Source organism: Asterias amurensis, chromosome 16 (assembly GCF_032118995.1).
Source record: "Asterias amurensis chromosome 16, ASM3211899v1".
In the NCBI taxonomy this organism is placed as follows: Eukaryota; Metazoa; Echinodermata; class Asteroidea; order Forcipulatida; family Asteriidae; genus Asterias; species Asterias amurensis.
In genome coordinates, this window is record NC_092663.1 from 16,141,939 (window position 1) to 16,154,087 (window position 12,149).

Genomic DNA, 12,149 nt, shown 5'->3' on the forward strand with positions numbered 1-12,149 from the left:
AACACAGTCACGTGATTTGTTTTTGCCCCGGCTTTCCTCTCACTGGTACTCGTTGGCATAAAGCACAAAACGGACGATCCAATTGGCAACCAGCGGTCTCAAAATATAGAGGGCGCCCCAGAGGTAAACACCGTGACACGAGATCGAGCGATGACAACATTTTTTCTGCTGATGACTGCACAACCGTGACGAATGACCTGTTCCAAATTTCACTTTATCTGCAAAAGTTGATGTTTTAGCAAGATTTTGGACGTCAGTTTATTTGTAACAATGAGTGGTTGTGTACAAATCGTTGAGTGTGTTCCCAATTTTTCAGAGGGACGTTCAAAAGAGGTTAGTTAATTGACTCTTGTGCGGTGATTGAATTGTGTACAACTACAATGTTTTACTGTACAGACAGTCAGTAGACACAGGTGACTAAACTAGACTAGACAGTCTGGTTGGTTTTTGTTTTGTTTTACTAACTTGTGGAAGAATATGGGTTTTTTGTTCGTATAAATTAAAAGTGACCCATTCTGTAACAAATCTAGTCCGGTGAATGGTTCTGAAATCTATTCAACTTGGGTCAGCTACCTCCATCATGTCCATGCATGGGTCAGGGAATGTGACTAGCCCAGGTTAAATTGAGTTTGAAATTGAGTAATGAGTTGATGATGTGATCAGATAAGTGACCTAATTGACCTGGACTGGCAGGACTGGGGATCCTTTTGGATTATACTTTCTGTTGCGCTAGTTTAATTCAAAGTACAAGCCTGTACAAAGTACTAGTACTAGATAACTTATTTAGTATTAATGCTGTGTGTCTCTGCTGGTGCCAGTTTTTATAGGTTAGGATTGAAATGTGATGACATCTCCACTGATTGCAGTTCCCCTCCTCCCTGCATGACTAATTATTTTCAACTTTTGTTTATTTCTGATTTATCCAGGTCATCGATGCGATTGCAGAGGCACTCATTTGTACCCAAGGATGTCACCTACTGGATGTGGACCCAGGTCCATCAACAAACCGCACAGTCTACACCTTTGTGGGCTCTCCATCTGCTGTCGTTGAGGGCGCTTTGAATATGGCGAGGGTGGCTGCAAAGTTGATCGACATGCGAGGCCATCATGGTAAAAAAGCGTTTAAGGTTATTTAAAAAGGTTGTTCGTTTGATTATGCAATGTTGTTTGTTTTCATTTCAGGACTCAAAAAATGGGTTGGTAATGAGACGATAATTATGTCAAATTATGCAAATCAGCTAGTTTACATAATGTAACTGAGACAGTGACTTTTTAGTGTTTTATGATTCAGGCCTCATATTGACCCATGGTACCCACATCAATTGCCACGGCACTGTGCTCTTGCTGTGGTGCCCTTTGCAAGTTCTAATAAAAATTTACATTTTCCTCATAGAAGTGCCCCCTTACTAGAGGGAAATTGCCTTGCCCCATCAAGAATGAAATTCAAGGGCTGATGAATTATTCATGGAATTTGAATGTGATTATAATCATTTCATGAACTATTCATGTTGCAGGAGAGCATCCTCGTATGGGAGCTCTGGACGTGTGTCCGTTCATACCAGTGACTAATACAACAATGGAGGATTGCGTTCGCTGCGCTAAAGAGTTTGGTTCACGTCTCGCTCAAGAACTTGGCGTACCAGGTAGGAATAAGCTGGAACTTCTTCAAACTTGTCTCTTGACTTCAAAAACAGGGCACAATTTCATGAAGCTATTCAGCAGAAAATACTGCTTAGCAAACTTCTTTGCTTGGCAAAAAATAAGTGGGGGTACCAGTTGCAACAGTCTAAAACTTATGGTATTTTGGCTGGTAACATGTTTCTGCTAAACAAAGTTTTTCTCTGCTTAGCAAGTTGTTTGTACTCGGTTAATGAAATTTGGGCCCTAGTCATAAATTAATTAACAAAAAAAGATCCACCTGAGATTTGTCTTAACACTGTCATCAGCAAACGGTTCTCACTTACATAAAAATGGTCTTTATTGCAAGAAACTCATCTTCGATATTTTGTTTACAAATTTTTCTAGTTTATCTCTATGCCAACGCAGCATCTGAAGACAAAAGGAAGATACTGTCCTCGATAAGAGATGGAGAGTATGAGAAAATGCCCCAGAAGGTTTGTCTTCATTTTCATCTTTCTTTTAACTTTTGTCACTTTGAAACTTAGGTATGCTGTAAGTTAGTGATAAGAGGAAGACAATTTCGATCTAATAGCTCATGTTCACCATACTTGTATGTACCAAGAGCAAGCCACATAGTTTTCGCTGATAGAGCTTTCTCAGTCTAAGGACAGAAACTCTGGAATAAACTTCAAAATCACATTAGGGACACAACAACCTTCTAACACATCCAAGACACTTCTGAAAGCCCACTTGTTCTTTATTCCTTCTGTGCCTCAGTGCCTTTTGGTAAATCTTTTGAGCAAATCTTTGGTTTAGGCGTCTTATAAATTCTCGTGAAGGATTTGAAACTTTGCAAGATGGAATCAAACTTAGAGAGGTTTGTAATAACACCATGTGAATATCTCATTTGAGTAGTGTTAATTTGTTAAATTTCCATTGGGATAAAGAATATTAATTTTGATTTTACCCTTACACCGATCACTGATGTGTGTTAGCGCTGTATACTCAGTACTTTCCCGAGTTTTGAAAAGAAAACAAGATTGATTTATATATTTATTGAGTGTATTTTTAATGATTTGATTTCTTGTTTCAGCTTGCCAACCCAGACTGGTATCCGGACTACGGCACGAATGACTTCATCCCAACTTGGGGTGCAACTGCTACAGGAGCTCGGAAGTTCCTCATTGCCTACAATGTCAATGTGCTGGGAACCAAGGAACAGGCTCATCGGATCGCTCTCAATGTCCGAGAACAAGGACGTGGTCCTTCCCAGGTGAGATAGTAGTCTTGGCCCAAGACGTCAGTAGTGATCGATAGTGGATAGTGTACTGCACTTGGTTGTAAATCGCCACCCTCTTACGGCATAAGTTGATTGGCTCTTACTCTCTGAGTGAGGCAGTCAACACCCATACACATTTCTGAATGTGTATGGCACCAGGGTTTGCTCATCTGGGCCCAAATTCATAGAGCTGCTAAGCACAACCATTTTCTTAGCATACATTTTTTGTCTTGATAAAAAACAGGATTACCAACCAAATTTTCACGTAATTTTCAGGATAAGCAAACAACAGCTGAATACCAGTAACAAGCAATATGCAACAAATGGAAATTTGGTTGGTAATCCTGTTTTTATCAAGAAAGACATTTCATGCTATGCAAAATTTTGCCCTGGGGGTTGTTACAAAAAAGTTTGCCCCGAACAATTTGACATAGCAACTGTCTCTATAGTCTGAGGAATTCAAATGTGAGCAGTAACTTGAGACCAAGCAAGTTATTGTACCATACAGTCACTAATGGCTTGTTGCCTTTGTGTACAGTTTTGTTATCAAACAAATAATAAACAGTATATAAAGTTTGAATTAATGACAATTCCGTGGTGACCAGCGGGGTCAACTTTCAGAGTTTCAGTCCCATGTACTAATTTGTATTCTTATGATTTATCTGCTTAGCGTGGGACACTGAAGTCTGTCCAAGGCATTGGTTGGTGGTTAGATGAAGCCAATCTAGCACAGGTTAGCTTGAATCTTCTGGACATGGATGTCACGCCCCTGCATCAGGCATTTGAAGAGTGTAAAAAGTTTGCGGAGGTAAGACCAGTTGAAATATAAAAAACTTATATGGTGGGTCATTGTTAAAGTTGTAATTGCTGTAAGGCCAGAAGAAATGAAAAACTTGTTTAGAGGGTTTGGGTACTTTTTGTATGACACAAAACACAATGTCCACCCTGATGTCCACAGATTTACATTACACTCACACGGTTTGAAGTAATATTTTAAGGGAAGCTTTCTACCTTCATTATTTTCAAACCCGGTAAGTTTAATGTAATTCTGTGGACATTGTGTTTTGTGTCCTACAAAAAGAACTAGTTGATACACATTTCACTTTCAATCGCACTTGAGATATTTAACCATAAACCAAATGTATCATTCTTTAAATCTTGTTTTTTTACTGAGAAGTCAAGACTATGTTTCTCTTTATTAGGAGCTGAATGTTGCTGTTTGTGGATCACAGATTGTTGGTTTAGTTCCTAGGAAAGCTATTCTAGAAGCTGCTGATTTCTACATTCAGAAAGAAAATCTCTTCATCTTGGAAGAAGATCAGAAAATCAGACTGGTAAGATATTCTTTGATAAAAAGTTAGATCTCCGTAATAAATGACAATTTTGTTTTCAATTTTAATGGGTGCTCTTTAGGTAATTACCCCACAAGTTAATACCATAACAATTTATTTGGAAAAAACACTGGAGAGCTGTTGATGTTATTATAGCAAACTGTTAGAAACGACACCATTTGAAGAAAAAGAGGTAATTTTTCACACTCTCAAAAATCTGAGGTGTCTGATGAATGACACAATTCTATGCAACAAGGGTGTTTTTGATTCCACACTTTTTCTTGCAACTCAATGATCAACTGATGAGCCCAAATGTTCACTTGTTGTTTTTTTAGGAAACACTAAATGTGGATTCTCCTCTTTGACAATTACTAAAAGTATTCACTCCCATTATTCTCTGATTTGGAAATACATGCGTATGGTTTGTCAATTTACTTGTTTACATTTTTTTCTCAGGTGATTGACAAGTTAGGTCTGAGCTCACTCAGTCTCTTCAAACCCAATGAAAGAATTGTTGAGTAAGTTATTTATATCCATATCAAGACAAGAAATGTTATAGCTTTGTATAGTTTGTATGCAATGAGTGAGGTAGCTCGACTTTCAGCAGAGTTTGTGTGTTTAGAAATGACATAACAATTTTTAAAGGCACTTATCGGTGAAAACTCACAGGGTCCGATATAAACTCGCTAAGCACAGAAATATATTGCTAAGCAGAAATAGGTTACCAGCCAAAATACCATACTGTACTGCTACGACTGGTACCTCACTTAATTCTTGCTTAGAAAAGATATTTGCTTAGCTGATTGATCTTCTCAACAGCTTTAGGAAATTGTAACCTGATCAGAAATTGTAACTTGGCTAGAAATAACAAATGTATTGCTCCTTTTTATGTACATGTATAGGGATGAACAAATTGTTATTGTACACTTGAAATTGTTTGATGTATAAAGGTACCACAACTTTGTGGACCAAGAATCTATGTTACCTTCCTAAATGTGATTTCTTTTCATTGTAACATTCAGGTACATGATTGCCGAGGATTCGTCCTTGTCCGCCCCACTCGCTAACATGAGCCTGAAATCATTCATTAAGAGTGTTGGTTCCAGGACTCCAGCCCCAGGTGGAGGATCGGTGGCTGCTGCTGTAGGTGCAATGGTACGCACAGACAAATCTTCTATTTAAGTAGGATTTGAAACTTTGCATGGTAGAAATACAATATGGAAAGGTTTGTGGTAACACAATGTAATGACTATCTCAAATGAGTTGGGGTCTTTCTCCAGAAGACGATCAGAGCATACTGATCGAAACGTTGAGTTGAAACCAATAGTTCTTTTCAGAACCACCCCAACTCATTACAGATGGTCATTACATGGTGTTACCACAAACCTTTCCAAATCTTACATTTCTTGATTAAACCCTGCACCATAGTATACTCAAACCATCCTGTCTGTACAGCATGCGACTAATTTTCAGTTGCTCTCATATTCTAACATGGTATAAATAGATTCTGAAAGGTTGACTGATACTGAATTTTGATTTGTTACCGTACCGTTAATGAGTACACACGACTTGTTTACCAAGGCACAGCTGCTGACTGCATCAGAGCTCTGTGCAGAATTTTAAACAGCCTGCATTCTTAATCTTGGATAACCAGGGATGAGAAATTTCAGACTTTCATCAGAATTCAGTCATTTTGAGTCTGCCTGAAGAAAAAGAATCAGCGGTTGTTTTTTTTCCGCATATAAAGAAATTCTGCTCTTTGATCTACTTGTCTAGTGCTGAGGATACTGTTCCTAAAGCTCCTTGGAATCTATAACTCTCCAGGGGTAACCAAAAGATAGAAATATCATCATTTCAACTTAACGTTTCTCAAAAAAAGAATTCAATCCTAATTTCAGACTTTTTTGTCAGACTCTCACCCTGGATAACATATGTTTGAAACAGCACTCTGCAGAATTGAGGGTTGCTTGTGGGACAGTGGGCCTAGAATGAGTTAAGCCGACACTGGACAGTTAAGCGCAGCACTTTGTGAATTCTTGTCTGATTTTGCAATGCAGGGAGCTGCTTTAACGAGTATGGTTGGATGGTTGTCGTTTGGGAATAAGAAGTTCGAACACCTAGATGCCGAGATGAGACGACTCATACCACCGCTTAACAACGTCATGCAGAGTCTGGTACCACTGATTGATGCCGACACTAATGCATTCAATGGATATATGGTAAGATCAAATGAGACAAGGATCCAGACTTGGCTACTCTGATTCGATATTTAAATGATGTCACACACAGCCATTGGTGTGGTACCCTTGATTTTTAGTTGATATCTGACATACAAAATGAGAAAGGGTTTCAGACCTAAGTATATGATTGGTGGCTGTGGATATATTTGATCCATTTCTAAAGACTTTGTTGGAGAAAGGCCCCGAGCTACAAGTGGGTTTACACACACATTGTGAGTAGTCTTGTTAAACTATAAAAAAAATACCACTTTATTTGTCAAACCTTTCAGTTTCTTTTTGATTTTATTCTTAGGCGGCAATCAAGATGCCCAAGTCCACAGAAGAAGAAACGAAACGGTAAGAAATTTATCCTCTCAAATGTCACTTTTCTTTAACTCAAGTTTGTTTATCACAAAATACTGAAGTTAAATTTGGATGCTATGGTTTGATGGAAGATTTTCCAAGAAAAATGTTGGAAATAAAAATGTTCACCAAAGTAAACGGGAGGTCTACCGTACACAACGCAGTTGGTCCTGCCTATTGGTACAAGCAGAGGTTCCCTAAGCTGCGCTGGATAGACAATGTGACAAAGTGGAGTGGTAGCAGTGTAGAAGAGCTGAAAATATCTGCAACTAAAAGAGAACAGGTGATGGCGGCGCCTCCAGGAGTGCGCCACCATTACAATTTGAAGACGAGGCGGCCACGGACGCAAGTCTATGTCCAATGATTTTTTTTTTTACCAAAGTAGTATTTGCTTAGTGAACATTAAACTAGATTTTCTGTTTTGTTTTAGGCGTGAAGAGTGTATGCAACTTGCCATACAAGCGGCTATCTCAGTGCCGATGCAGGTAGCAAGATGTGTCAGTAATATCTGGGAGCCATTAAAGGAGCTTGCTAAGTGCGGAAACATACAGTGTGTCTCCGACCTTCAGGTATTGTGGAAAATTTGCCCAGTCGGTTTTCTCTAGCGGTTTATTATTTGATATCTGAAATAAAAAATTACACCCCCCTGACTGCCAACATACAGTAGGGCTAGATAGCTCAGTTGGTAGAGCGCTGGCACATTAATCCAGATGCCATTGGTTCAAATCCCGCTCTAGTCAATTGTTCTTTGTTCAACCCCAAATCAAAAGACTATCTTAACAGTTTCCGTGATCTCGTTTGAAGTCATCTGTGTCAACATTGAGTGTCTTTAAGTGGATTGCAAGAACATTCTGGATTTCCCAAAATCTTTTCTGAATTTGGTTTTAAATTCGCCATCTTCAATTTATTTTCAATTCACCGATGAGGAGTATAACATTAATTTTTTATTTATGTCAGGTTGGTGCGAGGGCGCTAGAGGTTGGTGTTTGGGGAGCCTACTATAACGTCATGGTGAATATTCCAAATGTGGCAGATGAAGGAATCAAAGCTAAGGTACGAACTTGTCTTTGGGGGATTCAGTTTGAAAGGGAAGGTGCATGTTTGGTAACCAGTCCTAAAAAATAATTGCATTAAAGGCAGTGGACACTGTTGGTAATTACTCAAAATAGTTATTATCATAAAACCTCACTTGGTAATGAGTAATGGGGAGAGGTTGATAGTACAAAACATTGTGAGAAACGGCTCCCTCTGAAGTGACGTAGTTTTCGAGAAAGAAGTAATTTTCCACGAATTTGATTTCGAGACCTCAAGTTTAGAATTTGAGGTCTCGAAATCAAGCATCTGAAAGCACACAACTTTGTGTGACAAGGGTGTTCTTTCTTTCATTATCTCGCAACTTCAACGACCAATTGAGCTCAAATTTTCACAGGTTTGTTATTTTATGCATATGTTGAGATACACCAAGTGAGAAGACTGGTCTTTGACAATTACCAATAGTGCCCAGTGTCTTTAAACTGTACTTTGAAGTAAAGCAGATAGTATAAAGCATTTTGAGAATCTTTCACTTCGAAGTAACATGGTTGTAGAAAAAAATATATAAGATTTTATCAAAACAAATTTGAATGTGAGAAATGTTACCGACAGAAACGTTTCTCAGATTGTGTATTCCAAAACACAAATCGTTATTCCTGCCTTGACCAGATTTTCGGTGATGTCTCAAAAATGCTACTACTTTGAAATTTTCACTGGCTAGTTTTAGAGTATCTATAGGATTAAAACAATAACGTTTCCAAAAACAAAAAGCATACATTCCCTTTATAGATTGAAATGCGTGTACATTTTTGTTTGAAATTTATTATTTGCAATGAATGTAGAGTTAGACATAAGCTTTAGTCGTGTACCAACCTAAAAGACTCATACACTTTGACTGTTCTATCCATTCTAACAGGCAAAGGAAGACATTGACCAATTCTTAAAGCTGGCAAGAGAGGGCGCTGCTGAAGTGCTGAGCATTGCTGATGGCCGAGCATCGAGCGATTGAAACGGCTAATGGGGGAGTTTTGGTACTCTAGGTGGCAGCAGACTTACCAGGTAAATCCATTGTCCTTGGTAAAGTGGGCATGCTCAGATCTACATAATTTCAATTCAATTCAAGAAATGGATCTTTACCTGGTAAGCCTGCTGCGACCTAGCGTTATACAAAGTGATCCCATCGGAAGACATGTTGCACTGCCACCAGCAGCTTCAAAAGGTTATTTTTAAATGTTTAGTAAATAGAATGAGCTGTTAACTAACCAAACGAACTGGTTGTATAAATGCACAAAATAGTTAATAATAAGAGATTTCCACCCTAGCAGAGACTTTCCAAAAGGCTAAATGTTAGAGTGGAACATTATAAGGTTTTGTGTTTCGTTTGTCTTGTCTTTTTCTGGGAAGGGTTTAAAGACTTTCTAAAAGTTACAAACTTATTTTTGTGTATTCATTCTAGATTTTTAAGGATTTTATTTAACACTTATTATTATTAAGAACTGAAATAATTTCAATGTATATTTGGTTTGCGGTAGCACCATGTGTTATCTACTTGCCATGTAGAGTTTGTTCTTAGAGAACTGTCTTGCTTAATTCTACTACCGCGGAGTAGATTTTCGGGGAGACTTCTCAGTTCTGAAAAGAATTGTCCTGCTTTTTAAAATAATGTCAGTATTCTTAGATTTGATAAACAATGAATCGCCTGCCCAAATTTGTTATCTTTTTTGTTGACCGAGGCATAATTACCTAAACTTATTGTGTGCTTTCTGATTGGATGTCAAATTATAGAGATATGGTCCCAGTACGCAATACAGGTATATTTTGCTTCATGGTTTTTAAGTTTGGTGAGTAGTTGGGAAATTGTGACATAAAGTTGAATTAATAAAACAATGTTTGAAAAAGTTATGAACAATCTATTGGTGGGGGCAGCAAGGCAAAGTCTAGGGAATTAGAGGCCAAGACCAGGGCAAGGCCAGCCAGCCAGGCATGTGATGTCTGGGTCTTTTTATTGTTAAAGTGTTTTTTAAGCCATTGGACCCTTTCGGTACAGAAAAAATAAAAAAAAATAACAGATTTACAAATAACTTACAGGGTTCACAGAAGGTAGTGGTGAAATACTTCTCTTACTTTTTGAGAAAACAGTAAAACAATATCAATTCTCGTAAACGAGAATTACAGATTTATTTTAAACACATGTCATGACACGGCGAAACGCGCGGATAGAGGGTGGGTTTTCCCGTTATTTTCTCCTGACTCCGACGACCGATTAAGCCCAAATTTTCACAGGTTTGTTATCTGATATAGAAGTTGTGAACCACGAAGTGTGGGCCTTGGACAATACTGTTTACCGGAAGGGTCCAATGGCTTTAAAGTAATTAATAACAAATGCAATAAACATGAAAATTTAAGTGCCTTATTAAAAGTCCATGTCAATGTATTGTTATTGTGGAGACATCAAAATAACCCACGGCACCAACAGCATTTGCCATGAAGCCCATGTGCTTTTGCTGTGGTGCCCTTTGCAAAGTTCTCCCCATTACTTGTCACCAAGTAAGGTTTTATGCTAATAATTATTTTGAGTAATTACCAATAGTGTCCACTGCCTTTAAGAGCAAAATAATTCAAGGCCTGATTGTGCTGTGTTGATAGCTTATAGATAATCAACATAACATGGTTTGAAGGTGAACAACTCCCGGAGGAAACTGACAATCTAGTTTGAACCTCCCCAGGTATGGAAGTTTACCAACAATCCCAAGGCAAAACAGGGGACCATACACTGGTTTGTCAACTTCGATACTGATCGACTGTCCACGCAAAAACATTTAACCATTTTATTTTTGTGCTACATGTACACCTCATACTTTTCTCTTAAGTTTGGCATCCTTGAGCTTGAGAAATGTGTGCTACCATCTTTTCAAGTGCAATTTTAGCAAAAAATTATTAGCGTGTGTGTCATAATTTACTACACCCGCAGTTCCTGCCACTCCTATTAAAATGTAAATGTATTTGACAGGTGAAAATTTAATTTCAAAAGGTGGTCGAGTTTTTGAGATATTGCCGACAATCCGGAGCAAATACCTCCACGCTGGAAGAATAATCCCCAATAGGAATACATTGTACATGCCATGCATGGCATGCACACAATCATGAGAATTGTTACTGACTTTAACGTTTCTAAGATTCAAGTTTAGGTCATAACAACTAGTAACTTTTTACCACATTACTTCAAAGTGAAATGTTTCTCAAAATGCTTTATACATGTATTATCAAACGCTGCTGTAGGCTTAATTTAACCAAAAGTTTTTATGCCACTAATTTTAAGAGAAATTACCAGACCTAAACCTTCCCTTTAACCAACACAGCTCCTGTACAAAAGTCACTCCCCCCTCCCCCTGAAATCCCATAAAGAATTCATCAGATTCCAGGGAACATAATAAAGACACAATAGGAGGGGACCGGTTAGATAATACCACATACTGAGAATCACAATAGGAGGGGACCCCTTGGATAATACCACATGCTGAGAATCACAATAGGAGGGGACCCCTTGGATAATACCACATGCTGAGAATCACAATAGGAGGGGACCAGTTAGATAATACAGCATACTAAGCACCAAATGCACTGTAGTTCACAATAACCAATATTGTCAATAAAATGCGTTAAACCATTTCAAGGCTATTATTTTTAGTGTGTGTTTAAGATAGTTGAGTTTGAGTATGGTAGAGTTTCAGTGTGCTGAAGGTTATGCAACAGTGTGTCTACATTTTATGCATATTTTGCCCTTGGGGAAAAAGAGGAGGACCAGTTTTATTGAGTATAGACATGATAGAAGGCCAGACCTATATACATTAATGTGCTTGTAGAAAAAGCCTTTATAGACTTTTTGTGCTATAGTAACAACTTAGCTGAACTTTCTGAAGCTTAAAAATCGGCAATGGGATTAAAGTTAGCATGCAGTTATGTCATTCTTGCATTTTACATGTGTGGTTTGGTTTTAGTTACAGGGTATTTTTTGTGAAATCGTACCAATACTGAATAAGGTACAAATAAATAAATCCTTTCAAAGGAGATATATGAGGCAATAAATATAAATATTTGGTTGTGTATTCATTGGTTGTAACCATCCCAGTAGTACTGTCTGACTATAACATGCACTATGTTGTTAAATTATAGATAAACTTTGTTAAATCAAAGTCAACTCTCCTACTGTCTGATCATTCAATTTCATTGCAACAACATGACATCACCTGGTGAATGCATCTATACACAGTACACAGTCAACCCTCCTACTGTCTGACCATTCAA

General features: G+C 38.0%; 1 protein-coding gene across 1 annotated transcript; it reads left to right on the plus strand.

Moving 5' to 3' along the window:
* The first annotated feature begins 137 nt into the window (after positions 1-137).
* LOC139948729 (formimidoyltransferase-cyclodeaminase-like) lies at positions 138-11,904 on the plus strand. Its single transcript, XM_071947018.1, has 14 exons — positions 138-333; positions 927-1,110; positions 1,515-1,643; positions 2,026-2,114; positions 2,714-2,893; positions 3,570-3,707; positions 4,102-4,233; positions 4,687-4,748; positions 5,253-5,385; positions 6,288-6,449; positions 6,763-6,806; positions 7,243-7,381; positions 7,770-7,865; positions 8,761-11,904. The coding sequence occupies exons 1-14, from the start codon at positions 271-273 to the stop codon at positions 8,851-8,853; spliced, it is 1,644 nt and encodes a 547-aa protein (XP_071803119.1). The 5' UTR covers positions 138-270; the 3' UTR covers positions 8,854-11,904.
* The last annotated feature ends 245 nt before the right edge of the window (positions 11,905-12,149 follow it).

Bases quoted from the DNA above. Each gene is read 5' to 3' on its own strand.
- LOC139948729 (XM_071947018.1), top strand. From the start codon at position 271: ATGAGTGGTTGTGTACAAATCGTTGAGTGTGTTCCCAATTTTTCAGAG. The intron at 2,894-3,569 runs GTGAGATAGTAG...TTATCTGCTTAG, and splicing joins AAGGACGTGGTCCTTCCCAG to CGTGGGACACTGAAGTCTGT. The intron at 6,807-7,242 runs GTAAGAAATTTA...GTTTTGTTTTAG, and splicing joins ACAGAAGAAGAAACGAAACG to GCGTGAAGAGTGTATGCAAC.